The sequence below is a fragment of the Nesoenas mayeri genome (assembly GCF_963082525.1).
Source record: "Nesoenas mayeri genome assembly, chromosome: 4".
Lineage (NCBI taxonomy): Eukaryota > Metazoa > Chordata > Aves > Columbiformes > Columbidae > Nesoenas > Nesoenas mayeri.
The window spans coordinates 59,802,329-59,822,563 of NC_137540.1; the positions used below are offsets into that span (position 1 = coordinate 59,802,329).

The following is a 20,235-nucleotide window of genomic DNA, read 5'->3' on the forward strand; positions in this document are numbered from 1 at the left end:
CCCAGGAGCTGTGGAAAATACCTAATCCCATTCATATGTTTCAGAGTTTGGGGTCCAGCACCTCTAAGCGGACATCCTTAGACAGAAAAGCACTTTTTTTTTCCCTCAGTCAGCAAACAATACATTCTTCTTGGTTACAGAATGGGGTTTTCGACAGTGCATGTCTCCTTGACAGCACTATGTTTTGCTAGCTGGAGGCACTGATCGTGCTGATGTGTATTTCTTTAATTTCCATTCTCATTTCCACTGAAGAGTCTAGTTAGATTCTGGTGATGCTTAAGAAGAGGAAGGGACCATGTTTCTCTGAACATTATTCTTTCTAATGCAGAGGGCAGTAGTTTTCTGACATGCAGCATTTAGCACACGTGAAAACAGATGTCTGCCTTTAGCAAACTGTCATTTGTCAAACTTAACAGAAATTGTGCTAAGAGAAGCTGGGGAAGGGCTGTGAAGCTGGCAGAGAATCGCAAAGCCTGGGGCTGGAAGCGCTGGAGTGTGGAGTGCTGAGAGCAGCTGCTCCCGAGTGCAAGTTTCCAGGGAGTGTTTCTCTTGGCACTGACACAGCCAAGTCTCCAGCTCCGACACAGATGTTCCTCCAGCAGCTCTGAAGTAACGCTGCTCACCGCATACAATGTCACACCCAGGGGTCCCTGGTCCACCTCAGGCTTCTAAGAGGACTCGCTACTGATGAAATCAAGTGCTTAGAGAAGCATGAGATGCAGGGCTTTAGCTAATATTTTGTCTCAGCTAGAGTGGCTGGTGAATTGTCACAGCTCAGGACAGCGCTGCTTTATACCACTGCAACTTACTTCAAAGCAAACTCTTGGTAAAATCCTTTCGTTTCCCTCTGATTGCGAACCGGTGTGACGACTGGAATGATCTGCCTGTTGGAAGAATGTTGACTCTCGAGTGGGAGTCGGAGGGACTGCAAACAGTGGGTATTGTTGTGATTATATTTGCATCTCTGAAGCTGCTTCATTTGCTTGGACTGATTGATTTTTCAGAAGGTAAAGTGCTCACTTGCAGTTTGTGCTGTTTGTAGCTGTGGTGTCTGATCTGCTAAAATACACTTAGAAAGCATCGGGTATAAAAGCTGTGAAATGAAAAGGCTTGAAAAGTGAAGATGACAGACTAAAAATAGTGGTTTGCTTCTGCTGGTTTTACTTTGTTATTGTAAAACAGAAGTATACACTAGCATAAGATTTGTATTTTACAATGAATTGCCATGTGTCTGGATGTTTATTAGAAAGACTGAAAACAGTGAACATAACACCTGTCAGTTGCCTTTGCAAGCTGTTCACTGCTACTAAAACTTGATAGATTAAGTGGATCTCAGTGCAGTTCACATTTATAACATGCTTTGCTCTTCTAATTTATGATGCAATTAGAGCTTTGTTCTGTTTCAGTATCTTTGTTTTAAAAATCCATTTCACAGATAAATGCGAACACTTACTACAGAATAAGCTGTAGGATCAAGTCTGCTCGATACCCTTCAGAAAAAGGCATAGATGCCAACATTAAATGTGGGCATTTTAAATATATATAATGAATATGTGTTTTAAAATTCCTGTTCATCTGCTCAGATTCCTGTCTGCTCTCTATGGGTCATATCATTTCATCTACTCTCAAAGAAAAGCTTCACATTAATTTAATATTATTTTTATTTCTTTATAAAGCAAGGGTTTTTTCACATTCTATAGAAATGGGCTATTTCAGTTTAGTTATTAATGAGATCTTTTGTTGTCAATTTTTAACAAATGTCTTGTGTGGTCTGCTGTAGTAAACAAAAGCTATTCACTCACTGAAGCACTTGCTCAAAAATACTTACTTTTGTCAGTGTGTTTGTACACGTGAACCCAAACCAATCCTTTTTGCTGTGTAACTGCTTTCTGTTGAAATCACACAGCCAAGGAGAGCACTCCAGTTTTCTGAAACATTAACTTTTCATCATGGAATAGGATCCTTGATGAATGTAGATTCACATTATCACCTCATAAAATTGTTCAGTATGCTGATAAAATGTGAAATCTCGAACATGGCACTTTTATAGTTACTGAACTATTGAAATAAATCATCCTCAAAACTGTATCTGGTGAGAATGTATAATATTTGCTGTGTTACTATACAATGCATTGGCTATGGAACTGTAACATTACTTTCTGAATTCTAAACAAATGAGTGATTTCTCTCATAACAGTGGTAATTTGTTTGTTTGGTTTTTTTTATACTCTGGATGTGTAGCATTTTAAATATCTAAAAAATCCTCTTACTAGATATGCGTTAGCTTCAAGTTTATAACACATGGTAACAGGAAAAAAGATTAAACTGCAATATTGTTTTTTCTAGCAGATGTACAGTTACATCCCTTTCTTGATTTCTCGCAGAATGATATTGCCATTAAGTCTGTGGGAAAATTAAAACTGTATTAAATCACTGAAAAATATCCCCCTGGAAGGAATTGTACTGATTTTGAGATAAATAATATGTTCAAGATAATACTTAAATTGAAGTATAACTTTTTGTTTTAATGCACCCATTTGTGCCATGGCATTTCCTCATGTGATAATAAAACAATTTCACTCAAACATACCTAACAACAAAAATTGATCTCTAAGAGTAAGAAGATTAAACATTATCAAGTACAGTGGATATATTTATAACATCCACACTGTAAACAGCTCCGGTGACTCTGGGGATTTCCATTTCCCTAAGGCTGATCTGTGCTATTTAACTCTTCCATGTTTGGGCACCGTCATCACCATTAAACAAGAATTCTGCCCCAAATGGTTAAGGAATATTTCATAGTGTGTTTAGAACTAATGGTTTGTTGTTCTACTGCTGAATGCAAGGACAGGTTTCCTGTTGATATATCAGGAGATCCACGTTTGAATGGCCAGTACTGATTTTGAAACCAAAATAAGCAATGAGCCCTCACCATCTACCCTATGGTGTCAGAGAATGAGCCATATGCTGAAACAAATCTGTTTCCATAGTTAGGCTTTCTGATGTCTTAACATCCTTGCCTTAGTATTCCCACTATACTGATTTATTTTGAAAAGATCACTGAAAGGTAGAGCAGCATGCTTGTCTGGATGTTTGCTGATAAAGGACAGAGAAGACAGCTAAATTATAAGTCCTTAGTCGCAAACTTGTCACAACTCCAGTGATTTTAGTGAGGTCGTGATGATGCACCGTGGCAGTTTCTCCCAGAAGAGTAACTTGTCTAAGCCCAAACCAAGAATCGGAGCAGAAATGGGAGCAGAACTAAAGTGATCTACAAAATCACCATCGACTGAGTAATCAGAGTGTTTCCATCCTTCTAGTTCACTTTTCCTCTCTGTCCACAGAAGTGTAGAGGAAGCTTCAGCTCCACTACTCCTTCATCTGTTTGTACTGTGAAACTGCAACAGCTTGTTTATTTTTATAGTCATTTATAATGGCATATAAAATACGCTATGTCATGGCACCCTCCATTGCAGGCACTCAGTATTATCTTTAAAAAGAGTTAAAATGATACTATACTTGCACAAAAATTTCTTCTTTAATACAGAGACTGGAAGTGTTCTACCCAATACAGCTGCTTCTCCATACAGGCATCTCTCCTGAAAAAATGGACTTTCAATAGAGCAAGCAAAATTGTTGGTCCCTCCTTTACATAGCCAACAAATTATGGTGAAGAAGAGCTTGACTCCCCCTCACTCCTCCATGACAAGGAGGAGAATCCAGGCAATCTGCTTAGTTTTATTACAGTGTTCAACATTTTGCAGGATAGGGAACTTGATTTGATCCTGTGTCCCAGGCTAGGGACTATTATTCAGCTTCGTCCATTCTCCACATTCCAATAAGCAGGAAAGAGAGACCAGAATGAGGAGAAAGCTCGCTTCACTGGAGCCAGTGGGCTATTTCAGTTATAAAGGCAGGACTAAATCAATACCACTTTTACTAGTAAGGAGTGAAACTCTCGTTTTCTTTTTCTTCCATTACTTTGAAAGTGGTTTGACACCGATCAATATCTTGCCTTCAGCTTCCTTGTCTGCAACTTTTGCTGCTGGACAGCTTCCTTCCAAAGCTGTTGTTTTGTTACTTAGCTGGAAAGGGAGGAGAGGAGGGCAATCAGAACTGAAGCAGTAAAGTACCAGGAACAGGCTTAGAGGGCATTCGTCCACCAGAAACTTGGAGGGGAGAGATGGCAAAATGAAGGATTCATTTTGCATTCATGTGTCCAGAATATTTGTCAAGTGGTAGCTATATGGAGAGATTATGTAAATATTTGTTAGCAAATTTATAAATATCAGGACAACGCATAAATCAAAGTCTTTGGAAGGACAAACTTTGTGCCTCTTCCTCCATCATGCATTGGTTATATTTTGAAGAGTAACATCTCATACAGAAATGTTTTTCTTTTCCTTGTGAATATAATAAACCAATGTTGCAATCCAATCTAATCTCTAACAGTTTCTGGAGCCTGTTGTTATCTTTCAAGCACTTATGCAGATAAAAAATTCATGTCTGATGTATGAATGTCCCACAAATTCAAAACGTTTTTGCTAGTAGGACTCACTGGTCTTTACATATCTTCCAGCTTCATAAGCTATCCAGATTAGGTAGGAATTTGATCCTTAGTTTCTTTTGGTGTGATGCAAGACAAAGAGCAGTTCACAATTATCAATAAACATACTTGGCTGCAAAATCAGCTTTGAGAATCATTTGTTGCTTTGGCTAGAATTTGGAAACTGGGGAAGGTGAGTATTTTCTTTAAATAGAGGTAGTTTTCAGTCTTAGGATATTTCTGTTCTGTGCAGGTACAGAAGGACCTTTTTTTTTTTTATCTTTCTTATCTAATCTGGATGGACAGAAGATGCTTTCAGTCCAGAAGTCATGTTAGTACATTTGTTCAATCTGTTCTGTCACAGTAACATGCTAAAATGTGGCCTCTTTTATACTTCCTACACTTAAAAGTACAGAGGGGATAAGGTTAGGTCTGTCTGCAACCATCTGTGTTAACATGTTGTTAGTTACCCTTACAGCTTAGCAAAACCAGTAAGGTTTAAAATAGTCTAGAGTGTAGTATGATTGTCACTCTTAGAAAATTAATGATATGGGGAAAGACATTGCTGAGAAATTCTGTTGCTTCATATTTTTCTAAGAAAAATAACCCCCAAAAGCAGGAGAATATTCTCCTTGTGTACATGTGGCTGAGAAGAATTACCCTAATTTGAATGTCCCATCCACACAGTTGTAGCTGTGCTATAATTCTGGCTTCCAACAGACCCTCCTGTGGTGCAACAATACCTCCTGTGGTGCTCCCTCTCCTGTATCACCTCTCTCAGCCAAATGGGATGCCATGTAGCATAACTCCGTAATAAACAGAAAGGCAAGGAATATACCACATAGCAGTATATGTCCCCTTGCCTTTTCTCAGCAGCAACACCTGATTAGGGTCTGCTATCAGTGAGCTGTTTGGTTTTCACATGGTGAAATGTGAGGTAAATACTTTATTCTGAGTAAGTATCTATCACCTGCCACAAAAAATTTTATTCATGGATACTGATGCTGTCGTGCCAATTCATGGCATCAAGGTACATAATAGTGGTAGGTTTCTTGTGATCATCAGTGAATCTGTCACACCAGAAATAAGAACTAACAATTCCTTCAGCATCAAAAATATTAGCACCTGTGCACTTGGATTACTTGCTGAATATGGCTAGATGAAAGGTGTTAAGGTTCAAACATCACCTTTGCAGAAGTATAATTCCTCCCCTCAGAGGTGAACAAATTGGATTACCTTTTTTCTTTAGGTGTTTCTCCAGTCCTCTTTCTACATCTTGACAGCCTGTATTCAAGGCCATTGTAGGAAGATGAGTCTATAGAAGTATCTATTTATTTCACAGGAGAGAGTAATTACTTCAGACCAAATGCAAATCTGCTTTAAGGTGCTGCTTTAAATCCAATCTTGATCCAAATTGATATAAAAATGGAGGTCTAAATTTCAATATGCTCACTTAGAAGGACATGTCGTCTTGCACTTGTGTGTTTCTGCATGTTTATGTTGGGTACAAGACAGGCTGAAACTTGAAACCATCTGTTACATCTAGCTCAGGGTTGTTGACGATATTCTATTTACTCTTCACTTGCCCTGTAAAAGTAGTCTCTTCCAGGCTTGGGAGCACGATTTTGGGATGCATCATCTTGACTAACCTTCTTATGTACTACAAGTATAATCTTAAAATAGGTATGCTGAAACTGAAAATTTTGTTTTGTTTTGCTTTTACTTTAGTGGCTTTCCTACCTGGGCCATATGATAAGATACAGAAATGACAAACAAGGGTAATGTGCTTGATAAAGAAGAGCAAAAATCATACTTTCATGTCAGAATCAGCAAAATCTTGCATCAGGCTAAACACTTGCTTTTACCAAACTAGGAATTGAGTGGGATAATTTACTTAAGAGTTTAAGGAAGGCCTTGTTGTTTTATGGAGATCTTCTCATCAATTGCTTCCAATTGACTTCTCCAGTGTATCTTAACATCCAGATCACCTGAATCACTGGGGAATAGACCATTTTAGATTTTGCCAGTCTGAATTCAAAGTTTAGGTACTGGCTGTGTGAAAGGTGGAGAGTTAATATTTAAGAGATTTTAAAATACTGGTAGAAACCAGGAAGACCTCTGTAATGAATACGTCTGTGCTGTCTCTTCCCATGAGAGTTCACAGAAGGATCAGGCATTATGAATTTTTTGGACTGCTTAGATAAAATATTACTTTTTATTATGCACTTGCCCACTTGCACTAAAACTTTACCCTCTGTCTCAGGGTCACATGGTGAATTTGCATGATAATTTGGGGAGGGTTCCTTTGGCCACATTGCTCTGTGAGAACTCTTCCCCTCAATCATTGCATCACCTGCTTGGACTTCTATTTTCCTAGTCTTTTTTTTTTTTTTTTAGAAAATGTTCTTAGTGCCAGTCATTTAGCCTGAGGGATTGACTATTTGCAAGCAGGTAGGGCAGCTTCTCCTTGTATTCATTTTGCAAAGTTATATTTACTTTTGAGCATCACTTGGAAGTTTCTTCAGTAGATACTGAGTATCCATCTTAAGTAGATCATTAATCCAAAGCTATCTGGGTTTTTAACCACTTTCGTCTCATCTCCTTATTAGATCAGATGGCCCTTTCTCAGGACCATTTTACTGTCATTGTTCAAGTACGTTATTAATACCTGCATTGAGTAAGAACATATTTGAGAAGCAACTGGAATAAAATATATTTGAATCAGCCCTCAGAGAAGAAAAACAGAGTACTAGGTTTTATGAGGAGGTACCATGTGTACGAGCTATGACCAACTCTGCATCTGACTACTACAGAATACTAAAATAAAGGTATTCTTTATGAACAAAAGAAATCAGAAGATGAAGGAAAGATCGCACAGAAAACAGTCAGTATTCAATCATAACAACCATTGCTGGCCAAAATTACATATCTTTTGAAAGGGAAGGAGATGATTGCTCACAGAATATAGAGACAAATACCCAAAATAAGTAGGTAATGTATATTTGATATTTGTAATAAAGTCTGCATCTAATGAGTGTGAATCCCAGAGCATGGATAACAGGAGCTTCTTATAGGATGCCCTGTTTAGGCACTTTTCCTCTGCACTCTGCCACAGCTTCAGGCTCAAGCTGCTTTTAAAATGTAGCTCCACATAAAATAATTTATTTTAAGATGATGAAGATTCAGTATGACAAAATACACTTCTGAAAAATAACTACATTTGATCAGCTGAGTATAGGTGAGGAGAGAAAAGCATTGCCTAATCATTAATGTACTTTAGGGCTGAGAATCTAGAAGGTTTTGCTGTTAAAATTTGATATTTGCAAAGATACAAATAATCATTGCCTAAAGTGACATTACAGAACAAGATTAAATATGCACAATGATAGAATGAGTGAATGAAAAAAAAAAATCCATAGTAGTGCACTGAGTAGAAATAATGTAATCATCTTTGGTCTCTTGACTTCCTAATTTTTTGTTCCATATTTGATGCAGTTTTGACCAGAATTCTTTGACCTTTCAGATAATAATGAGACATGGGAGACATTCAGTGACTTTTTTAGGGATTTATGTATCTGATTCCATGCAGACCTATATGAAACATAAAGATTTTCAAAGCAGTTGAATCTGTTCCATGTAATTTGAAAATAATAACAATTCAAAGACATTATGCTATCATTCCATTGTGTAGTATGCATTTTAGCTCATAATAAAAATTATTCTGTAATTACCTTTGGAAAAAATTGCCAAGGCAGCCATAAAGCTGGTTTTGCATTCTCATCTGTACACTTAATGCTGTATAACTGCTTCATGTTACTACAGCAGTATAAAGAAGCACAAATCAGACTGTTCTGTTTATAGAAATGTAATACGTCCTTCCAAAGTCTGTAGTCTAAGAACTTTTAGAAATAGACTAACAGTAGGTTCAGTGCATGTGTGTATGTGTGTTTGTACATTTGTTGAAGAGAGGTAAATAACCTAATCTGTGCCAAATTTTGACACTAATTAATTTAGTGGGTATTGTATCCCAAGGGGACAAGTGTGTAAGGGAAGGTCTGACATAGGTGCAATTAGGTCACTTTTAATGTGGTTTTGTTTGTTTGTTTGGTTTGTTAGTTGTTTTGTTGCTGTTTTTTTAAAACACTGTCATTACTGATCAATTCACTATTTATCTGTAAAATATGTTACTGCTGAATAATCTATATTTCCATATTAAAATGGCAAACTATTCTGTAGATTGAGTATTTTATACTCACTTGTAAATAGATGAATGGATTCCATATATGCATTTGCCCGATTTTTTGATATGTATATAGGTGAACAGACCTTGAATATTTCTGATAGACATCTACATATATTTTGGATACATTTTCACCCTTCCACTAATCACTTAAGAAAGAATGAGTTGTGTCATATCAACCAAATCATTGTTCAGACAACAGGGCTTTTGAAATGTAGAGGGAGGGATATTGACTGAAGTTCACTGAAATTGAGTCAAACCAACAGTTCAGTGACAGTTTCATTATGCTCCCAAAGGTGGTTTGTTCCTTGCACATAGGACTGCTGGGTTTGGATTGAGGGAGTGAAATTAAAGGAGAGAAGAGGTGGTTGAGAAGTAAAGGAGGGAGAAAAGCAGTCTAGTTTGCTTAGTGATCTATCACTAAACAAGTAAGTTGTGAGATAAGGAGGGCTTCAAAAATTAGGAAAGTAAATAGGCTCATGAGTGAATAGGCTCATTCATTGAATTAGATTTTTACATGGCATGTGTCAATCATATTACATTTGAGTATGTACTTGTGTGTAGGGGGCATTATATGCATTCTATGCTCAGAGTGTCCCTGTGATATAATGGGAAATGCCCTACTAAGTGTGATTCTTCAGATATCCACAGTGACAGAAGCACTGGTTTCAGCCTAGCTATATCTGAAAAATACAGCCGTAAGGTTTAACCTATGTACTAGCAGTTTGATCTATATCCTTCTTTTACTGTAAAATCTTTAGAATCCTTCATTTCTCAATAAAAGATGGAGTTCTAGATTCTACACATCATCATTAAACCTGAGCTAAGGTAAACTGGGTAGGTCAGTATTTGTCTTGCAAAGTTATATTTATGAAGTAATAATCTGAATTCTTCCCTCTGAGATTGCAACAAAAGAATATTCCACTTAATGCCAAATCTCACTCTTATTAAAAGATGTCACTTTCAACAATTGGTAAAGCAGTGGTATTGTTTACATTGAAATACTTACTGCTAGTTATATTTTACAAGAATATGTGTGATTATTATCCTTAGACTGTTGGGTAATCTGCATTCAGCCTCTTCCTATATTTCTTCTGCAGATTGTTTATAAAGGTGCTTCGTTATTTCTCTGTCAGATGGGTACCTATTATCAGCAACTTCAATTACATAATTAAAAGAATCACAAGTAAGAAAGCTGGGCTGGCATTCAGGAACTCTCATTATTATGATTCCTTCTGTTTGTGACCTTAGGAAATCTTCTAGAAAATGGTGAAAATTGTACTAGTCAACTCACCAGCTGTGGGAGTAAATAGATTAAAAGTTGCATCAGATGCTAACGTAGTGAGGCTATGTGAGTACTGAGAGACACAAATTGATAAATCTCTTTTAATTTCACTGTCAAAACTAGGAGCCCAATGTTGAAACTTGATAATGTGAATGATAGTTAGTAATACCTTCAACCTGTTGAGACTTTTTAAACAATAAAGGCACTCTGAATCCAGCCAGAAATCTGTTGATATCAGTCAATACCCAAGACTTTTTCTATTAATAGTACAGACTTACTTTTTGAGAAAGCAAGAGTGTCATCTCAGATTCCAATAAAAGGCTATTGTAAAAAAAATACAGTAAGATTTTTACTGTAGCATAGTATCTCATTATGTAATCCTATACTCTTTCTTCAGTTATAAATGCTCCATATTACCTATTTTTTTCAATATAAACCCTGCTGTTTCTTCTTTGTTTATTATGAGCAATATAATTTAACTGAACTTGTAGATATACATGTATAAAGAGGAATACACTCCTTTATGAGACATATAGCACATAGCACACATATATATGTATGCAATTAAATATATATGGAAAATCATTTTAGATTTACATTTCTAGTGGACTAAATGCAAGTAGATGAATTTCACAGTATTTCACAGCAGTATTTCACAGACTTCCACTTAAAAAAAATATATATTTGCTGATCTGCATATCCTTTTAAATATTTCAAAATACTGGCCCTTTTTCTCAGCCTCTTACTCCTGTGAACAGTGTTTTAATATGAGATATTTGTAGTATGAATGCGCTTTCAATTTCAGCACAAGATGCTATTTTGTTATTAAAATATGGAGATTTTCTATGGCATTCTTCTTTCCAAAGCGTAAGAAATTGAATGCATTTTAATATAAGCTTTTAAAGTAAATTATAAGTAATAAATTGAAGTGTTTTTTAATAGTTTAACATTACAGATAGGCTCTTCTTTGTTATATTTCAATAATTATGCTCTGCAAATGAATGTTTCTCTGTTATATTTCAATAATATGTAATGTGATTTACACTGCTCAAAAAGTATCCTATTCTTTCTCCCTCTGGGAAATTTTTCATCCTTATTATGGAAATCACTAAATGGACCCCAATCAATTAACTCACAATAATTATTTTGGGATTGGATTCAGCCCCTAATCCTCAGGTATATCAGAAAACTGTAACTTTTCTACTTGCTTTTCTCAGATGAACAAGTCTAATGATTTGTTCTACATACAGAAGTTATACTTTATAACAGAGATAATATGTGTCCATCACTTTATTCTCTTAGCAGAATACTGTGCACAAAATAGTCCGTTCGGACTGTAGCAATTAACACAAAAGTATAGACCGTTTTTATAAAAAACCCCTCAAAATAATCCCAATAAATGGACGCTTCACTGTGTACCCATGTATTACCATAAATTGGTACTTCTAGATTTTTCCTAATAGAGATGAAATTGCTGAAAATAATGTTATGAATAGCTTTTATTCAGATATTTTATCTGTGCTGGGTTAAAGATGTATCTGGTTGACAAACGCTTGAATAGAAGCATCTGAAAAGTCATAATTCATTAAAATCCTTAGTTAGAAAATCTTTACTTTTATGAAACTAAACTGTGAACTTCTGTGTTATTTATATAACAAGAGACAGTAGTCACATCCATGCTATCGGTTATTATTTAAAATAAGAGAATTTCTGCCCAAAGGCTTTATAGTTCAAGGACTGTTTGTATGGCTTCAGCAGCAGTCAGAGAGAAGGCTGGTGACTCAGGGAGCAACAATCTCATTTCTTTCCCTCTGCTGCTGAGAAGGAACAAGTAGTAGCAGGTCAATATTTATGGCAACTTGCCTTTTCTTCACTCTGCATGGCATCATACTCAGAGACATCTGATGGGAAGGAGAGAGAGGAGATTAAATGTGATGCTTACATGAATAGAAAGCAGGACGTAGCAGATCAGAGGTGGTAAATGACATAACATTTGCATGCAACAACATGCAAAGGCAAGTGATTTTGTGTGTACCACATAGGTCACAGCCCAGCCAGACACAGAGGCATTGCAATGCAAGCACATTTTGAATGCAGTTTTTAAGGAAGGCTTAGAACTATCATGGCCTGATTCATTAGGAGAGTTAAACACCTAAGGAACTGCCAGGAAGTGATCACAGTAGGGTTTGTTAAGGACCTGATGATGTTAGCAGGCTTTGAAGAGTAGATAAGATTGAAGAACAATTACAACAGACTTCACAGGCTCAGGGCAAGCAAGCTATAGCTTTTATTCATTTTTGGTATTCAACTAAATGTATGTATATGTATCTGTGCATGTGTGTATGTGGCCATGCAGACAAAAACTGGAAAGAATTTGGGTGGCAGAACACCACCAAAAAAAAATTAAGCTGTTTAAGATTTTCTGTTGTTGCCATTTTCCCAGAAAAGTATAGTTATTTAATGTATTGGATGATAAGTGAACATTTAAAAACAATTACTTTCAAATAAAGGAGCCTATAGTTGGCAATGTGGGATATAAGTAAGGATTGTGGCAGAATTCAGAAGCAGCTTTTCTGAAAATCAGGCCACCTCAATTCAAATTCCTAGATCAATACCTTTGTGACCCAGTTTAGACAGCTACATTTGAAAATGCAATTTAAGCACTGGTGTTTCTTTGCATGTTATTTATCCTCAACAGAAAATCTTTTTCTTTTTTGATTTTTTGATTTAGGATTTTTAAGTTGTGTGATCAATCTCTTCAGTGAGCATGCCCCGGTACTTAATTTATCCAGGTTTTGGTGGTTTGGTGTGAGTGTAGCAGGCTCAGATGTCCCGGAAACTGCCTGGAAACTACTTTAAACTACTTCATACTGAGAAAACAGTTTTTATATAATTATTTTTTGAATAATTCCCCTCATTTTTATTTCAATAAAAACTAGTCTTACCCTGTAGGCAGTAAGAAGCATTATTTAACAGCAAGTGATTCACAGTGTATTATTACTATACTACACAGCTGCACATTTCTGAGAAAAAATGAACTTAATAGTAGTTTTATTACTTTAATCCTGTTCTAATTGAATTCATACATTACAGCATTGCCTCTGCTTTAGAGTGTATTTGAGGATGGTTAAAAGAGTCTAATTTTAAAAATTAATGGAAAAAAATTGTCTCTACCTGGATATTTTTAAAGATAAATTATATCAGTCGCATTTTATTTTCTTTGCCGTTGTGATCTTGTTGCAAAATATTTCTCTGAGTTGAAACCTCAGCTCCTAAAAAATTATATAGAAGATTTTTGCTACAAGTCTTTCTGGCTGATTATGAAAAGAAGGAAGAAAGAATAAGATACAATAATAAGTTAGAATGGAAGTTTTGTTTATTTTTATTTAGCAGTTATGGAGCAAAACAGAAAAAGCAAATTTTTCACAGAACTAAAACTCAGTAATTCATGGAGGTGGTAGGAATGTGAATTGACAGAATATGGTAAAGTTTCACCTGACAATGTTTTCTGATTATTTTATTCAATATCTATTTTAATATATGATAAATATTTCACATATAAATAATGTTTTTAATTCCCGAAAACTGCAAGAACAGCAGAAGACAAAAAGGGGGAAATTAACAGAATTCATTTCAAATGTTTAGATTCCTATCCCAAACATATTCCTTCAATATAAATTTATCCTTTAGTCCTCCTAAGTGGTTAGTGCTTTTCAAGATCAGACTATGGAAGATTTAAAAGCAGACAGAAGTACCAAACTCTCTTTAAGCTGGATTCCAGAAAAACTCAACGGTGGTCGGTTTCTAATGGAGAACACTTATGTGAGAATTCACATCTTCTGAAATTTTCCACTGTATCTGTCTGCTGAAATTTAATAATGGGGTGGAAAGCTCTTTAAAAGTAATTAAACTAATCTTGTACAGAAGTTAAGCCACAAAGAACTGTTTAAGTCCTTGGTGAGAATCGTAAGTTGGATGCCTGTAGTGCCTGAATTTCTGATTTTTCATACAGGTGTATATGTGTATGATTCCTGTTGCACATTTTTTTTTTCCAATTAATAAACTTCCTGCTTCTGAAACATTGCTTTATGATGACAACAGAGAGCAGCCTAATTTGTATGTATAGTAATTTCATTACAATTAAAATGAGTTCCTGACTGGTACACTTTGGGGAAATTATTAATCTTCCTTGAATTACCATATCTTAAAATGTGTAAATGTCTATCAGATATATGAAATGAATCACATAGCATGGTATTTTTAACAAATTAAGGGGGCATATTCTGTGAGTAATGAATAATGCAAGTGTACTGCATATTTACTTTCTGTAATACTATGATTATGTTTTTGCAGTAGATGTTGGGATTTTCTAAGAAACTATTTCTGCAGATTTTTTAATTTAGTTGTAAATTTCTCCTACCCTCTTTGGTCCCCCCAATGCTAGTATGTGATCGTAGCTTCAGCTAGCAATCAGCTGCTTCAGCTTGTTTTGTGGAGGATCAACAGACACTAAATGCTCAATAACTATATTCCGTTTAATATCTGTCAGTTCTTCATATGTTTGACAACAATCAGGTGTTTTGTCATTCAACAGCAGGATACAAGATCGAAAGTATCTCCTAAAGTGCTATTTTAAGTATAAATTGAAAACTTAGCTATTTTTCTTCAATCACTGCAGCTGTCATCCTGTGGTTCTCAGACATGCCATGATTGTCAGTTGCAAACAAGAGGAAGATGGGAACAACCTCTGAGTAGCTTAGTGACACCTTATTTCTTGCCCTCTATGCAAAGCAACACTTTAAAGGCCAAGTTGTAATACTAAAGTGAGAGTTAAAATTAATTTTTAAAAACATGCATTTCTTGATGTCATGGCAGCAGATGTTTTAATTTAATAACTATCTAGAAATAGTATTTTTGATGCTACTTTTTGTTTCCTTATCCTCATAATAGTGTGAGGACATTAAAAAATAAATAACAAAAATGAATTCAAATGTTTGTGATTTACAGCTGTTCCTGGAAGGGACAGATTTGTAGGAAAGGCTGGGCTGGGATTAATTGTCCTTCAAAATTTTTATGGCTATATGATAAGGTACTAGATTATGAAGGTGTCGTATGCAGTGGAAGTGTAATAGGCTTAAAGGAGGAAAGCAGGACTCAGTAAGTGCATGTATGTCAAAGACATCACATGACAGTCCCATAGTTTATGACCATGCTTCAATGATTTATTTAAAACGTAAAAGATGAGTCAAGATGATCTTAAGATTGCTTATAGGACACTTTAATGGGGATTTATTTTGTTGTACATTGTAATAAAGAATAACAAAAACTTCATGGAGCAGAAATGATCTAAGTATTGTAAATGTTAGCCACCAAGAGAGTATTTGTCCACAAATTCCTGAAACACCACTAGGGACTCTAATTAAAAAGTATCACAGAAAAAAGAGAAAAGAAATTATGACTAATTTTTTAACTCCAGAACTAAGCTGATTTAATTAATTGAAGAATAAAGGTCATTGTCTCTCAATGCTAGCTGAAAAGGAACAACTTCTGTCAATATTTATTGGATTAGACTTTTCTGTTTTCTCTAAGCACTGAGTACTGTGGAGTGCTGCTGCCTTACCTGCCTTTAGCTATTCTCTGGCTGGATCTACAATGCATCATTGCACCCATTCAAAGCTTTATCTTACCACCCATTGGACTAATACTGGATTGATATGACAAATAGCCAACCAGGCCACTGACCAGTGAGCTGGGGATACAATAGTGCCACTGATGTGAATGAGATATGTTGCTCTTGAGACAGATAACTTCTTTACTCCCCTTTTCCTGTATGTATTTAAAATATATGCAATACCATGTAACACTTCAGCACCAAAGCAAATTTCAGACAGCACAGACTGTTAGGAATAATATTTTCAGTGTAATCAAAATTAACTTTAGGTTCAAAAACCTATCTCTTATTATTCCTTCTGCAAAATTATTTTAAATTAGGTAAATACACACTGAGGCATTTTACCTGTTACATTCAAATAAAGGCAGTGAACCATATGCTGGTTATTTTTCTGAATACCTATTTCATTTAAAAGCTATTTTAAACAAGAAAACACAGTTGTGATAATTCACAGTATACATTCATTATGTATAGCTACTTGGGGCCTGTCCTGCATTTTTCTGCCAATTCCCATTTCCCTGTGAAGAACCCTTGATGATAATTTTCATTGTTAAAGTCACCAGGAGTTTAGAATACATAAGAAATGCAGAATGAGTCCTTCTCATTGTTATCAGCAAAACAATAATCTTCAGATAATATGAATAAATTACTCTTTTTCAGAGTATAAAGGTCATCTTCTACCTGTCTTGTTTTTTTTTACGAAGTGAAGTTGTCTGCTTGCTACTGTTAGTTTAATAAGACCTATTAATAATGAATAAAAATTAACTGTCAAAGATTTTTAGTCTCCTTTTCAGATGATGCACAGATTTATCAATTCACAAAATTGCATTCTGAAAAAATGAGACATTTATTGCCATAAAATATTAATTGACTTTTGGTTTTGATTTTGTTTTTCCTTTTTGTGTGTTTTGTTTGTACTAGCACAGATATAGTAATTGAAAGACATCTTTGTTTTAAGCAAACTGCTTTGTCACAGTGGCCAACAATTATAGAAGCTTTGAAGAAATCTACTTTTCTGGTCAATTAATTTGTAGTAAAGTCACCTTTTGGCTTCTTCTGCAACCTTTAATCTTTCCTTGGTTACAGGCTAGCAGAGAAAAATAGCTCAGCAAGGGTAATTGATTTTGTTAGGCTCTCCCAGTTGGAACATGGCAGCTGCCACCCAGACTTGCAGCTGTGCAGAGTATGGGCCACTGAGCGCAGCATCCAAAAGCAACACTGGTAAAACCACCGCTGTCAGATGTCAGTTTCCCTTGACAGGCACAGATTGGACAACATCCTGAGCCTAAATCACCATAGCGAAAATTTGCAGAGAGCAAATTATCTCTAGAGCTTTCACAGCACCCAGTGTCAGGGTTTCAGAGCTGGGGCACCTGGGCAAGGGCACAGCTCTGCCTGGGCCTCCGCAGGACCCTCTTCCACAAGACAGAAGTGGCATCTCCATTCCTGGGGAGGAATGGCCTGGAAAAACCCCTCATATGTGGCCTGGAAGCAGACAGCCAGTCTGGCAAATAATTGAATCTTACTCCCTGCCTCTCTGTGGGAGACATTACTCATTTTTCCATCAGACTTTGTTACAAATTTGGACTGTTTCAACTGACTTGCCTACCATTATCCAGTTAGCTCTTTTAATCATTTTTCCTTTCCCATGTCAGTCATCTCCAATAAAGCAGACAGAATTTGTATTTTTACAATTCCTTCTCCACCATTTTCCTAGAATGCAGCTTAATTAACGTTAGCGTTTCACACTCACCTTCATGTTTTTAAAAATCAGGCCTAAAGGTGGAATGTGGGTGTCAAGTGCTACTGAATGCAGCATTGCAAGGCAGTACAAACCAGCTCCAATTTCAGACTACTAGAGAGCTAAACCTTAATATGGTCTGTAATATGTGTAGAGGCAAAAATATTGCTAGGAACATCTGGTAAATACTCTTCAAGAATCAGTTTTTTTGAACTCTTATGCTTTCAGAAGCGTAAATTCTCGCTGTGCTCATTCCTCTACAGTAGTCCCCTCAAAATGGGTATTTGTAATACTTGACTAATTTTTTGTATCAATTAGTTGGTTATTGCATGTAGCAAAAATATATTCTGTGAAGCTTAATAGATAAAGTGAAGCACTTCTCCTTCTCTTCAGCAGCATCAATAATTTTTGAAACAATTTGCTTATTGTTTCTGCGCATGACAGTGCATTTTCTATCAGGCTATTTGGAGAAGGCTCCAAAAATTCCTGCACAATGTAACTCTATTGGTTTGTGTTCCCTGGATTTACTGACTATAACTCTTGATCTGTGCATTCAGTCTGTAGCAGTTCAAATATTAAACAAAAATGACTCTGCTGTTTTATTTACTGCTAAATGCGTAACTATCTTTATGGCTTTGCTCTACCAAACTAAGTGAGGAGTTTAACTGGTGTTAGTTACTTAATACAGCTAAACCTCCACAGAAACTGCTTGTCCCTGGACCAGTGGAATTCTTCCAGCCAAACAAATGATTGTTTAGGATGCTATGTTTTCTCCTGATATTCTCAGGTTTTTTTCCATAACCAAAATTTTTGCTTTCTCACCAGAGATACAGATAAACTTACACTCATAAAACCTGGCTTAATATATAATGATTCAAATACATGAATCTTTGGTATAATCATGATGCAATGTCAATTTTCACAGGATTTCTTTACAATTTACAAACCAAAACTGTTCTGGAGCTGGAATCTAATCTAGATTGCATTTAAAAAGAAAAAATAAATATTTCTAAGCTTTTCTGCAGGATTTCTATTTAATGTTTTCCAATCCAGATTCTTTTCACTGTTGTTTAGGTTTTTCAGTGTTTTCCTGCTGTCTTCTAACTTCAGATTCTCAAACTACTGCTTCAGACAGTCCAGCTCTTGTCCTCAGAGCATTTAATTTGCGAAGACCTTTCCTTCATGTTGCCTAGATTTTATTCTCTCCTCTCAGTTACGTTTACCTGTGTGCCTACTGCTGGTAAAATCATGTCCATGTTTGGCTTCCTTGCATTCCAAACCTTTGAACTAAAGGAATTTAACAATAAAATTGTAACAATTTCTGCTGTGTTTTGTGAACCACCATTTTAAAGATTTACAATTGTGGCCAATTTTAGTAGATTTTAAAGGGTAGTCCAAAGGTCCGTTCAAGTAATGGGTAGCTACCTGGTAAATTTCAAATCCCAATTTCAAAGCTGGCATAGCTTGACAAAGGTCTTCAGGGACATTTTAAGTCAGGGAAACAAGCTGTATTTTCCTAGAAATGGGAGTAGCAGCAATGCTTCTCCACAGTGTATGAGAAATTATGGGAAATCTTAGTTCAGATGCCTTCCAATTTGTAAAATTAGAGTCATAACCAAAAACAGGATATCAGAATGGCAATGATAACAACTGCTAGCTTTGTCATATGTGAACATGCAAGTTAACTGGTCTGGTTTTATGTGTCAGACAACAACTAACTTGTGTACCTAGGGGAATTATTAAAAAAAAAAAAAAAGAAGAATTATTTCTCTTCTCATCCTTCTCCTATCCTTCCTATGGAAAAGACCTCATGTAGTACTTGAACTGTCATCTACTGTTTGTCACAGCACTATTTCCAAACCTCCCAATGTACTACAGCCCAAAGGAAACGTCTCAAAAATATGATTAAGTATGCTGCATTGAAAGCACATAAAAATGCGGGTTTATTGAGCTGTTACACTTTTCATTGATTCAATACTTAGGAAACTGCACAATCAACTACTGTAAAATCATGTTGGACTTTTTGCTCATTTGCAAAAGGAATAATTGAAGTTGCTGTACCAAGCACAAATATCTAATGTCATTTAAGTACTGATGGAAATGCTGGTAATGAGACAGATGTAACTAAATTTTCTAATTTATTTACAAGTTTTTCTCATTGAAAAAATTATTCAAGAAAATTTACAATATTGTGATGGTTACATGTGTTGCAACATTGACCATCTCAATAAATAACAGAGATAATTGAATATATTATACGAACTATTTCATACAAACGCTTATAACACAGATTGACTAATTGGAAAGTCATATATTTTACAAGTTCCTCTTTGAGAAAAGCTAAACAAAATAAATTGATTTAGCAAGAAGCAAACTTTTTCCTGTGAATCAATTCCTTTTTCTTTTACGATAAATGGTGAAAATGCTGTACAAAGTGCTAAGAGGAAAAGCTAGATTTACTATTCTTCCAAAGCAGTCTGCAGCTATAGTTTTCAAGCTTGGATTTTACTATAGATACAGCTGCCAAGGTAGAAGTTATCTTGACTGTCAAGCTTTCAGTTCTTTTCCAAAAAGAAGATTTTATCAGCAGTATTTGTCAGTGAGCCAGAAAAATCTCATCTGTTTGAGGGAGAAATCAGTTACTCTGACTCAGAGTCAACTAAATTTTGGAATTTGCCTGAAGCCGGAGGTCCAGACCTAATTTAGTGATAGCTTTTTATCAAGATTATGAGGCCATAATGATTTTTTG

The 20,235-nt window shown here is 35.7% G+C and overlaps 1 protein-coding gene across 8 annotated transcripts in view; it reads left to right on the plus strand.

The window, feature by feature from the left end:
* KCNIP4 (potassium voltage-gated channel interacting protein 4) overlaps positions 1-20,235 on the plus strand; it is a gene marked incomplete at both ends in the record, with an annotated part of 414,628 nt that overhangs the window by 318,460 nt on the left and 75,933 nt on the right. For 2 of the 8 annotated variants that reach the window (XM_080344079.1, XM_080344083.1), the window contains one exon: positions 896-1,007. The exons of the other annotated variants lie outside the window; for them this stretch is intronic. In XM_080344079.1, the coding sequence (XP_080200205.1) occupies positions 896-1,007 (112 nt within the window). Of the gene's footprint in view, positions 1-895; positions 1,008-20,235 lie in introns of those variants that run through there. 8 annotated transcript variants of the gene reach the window in all.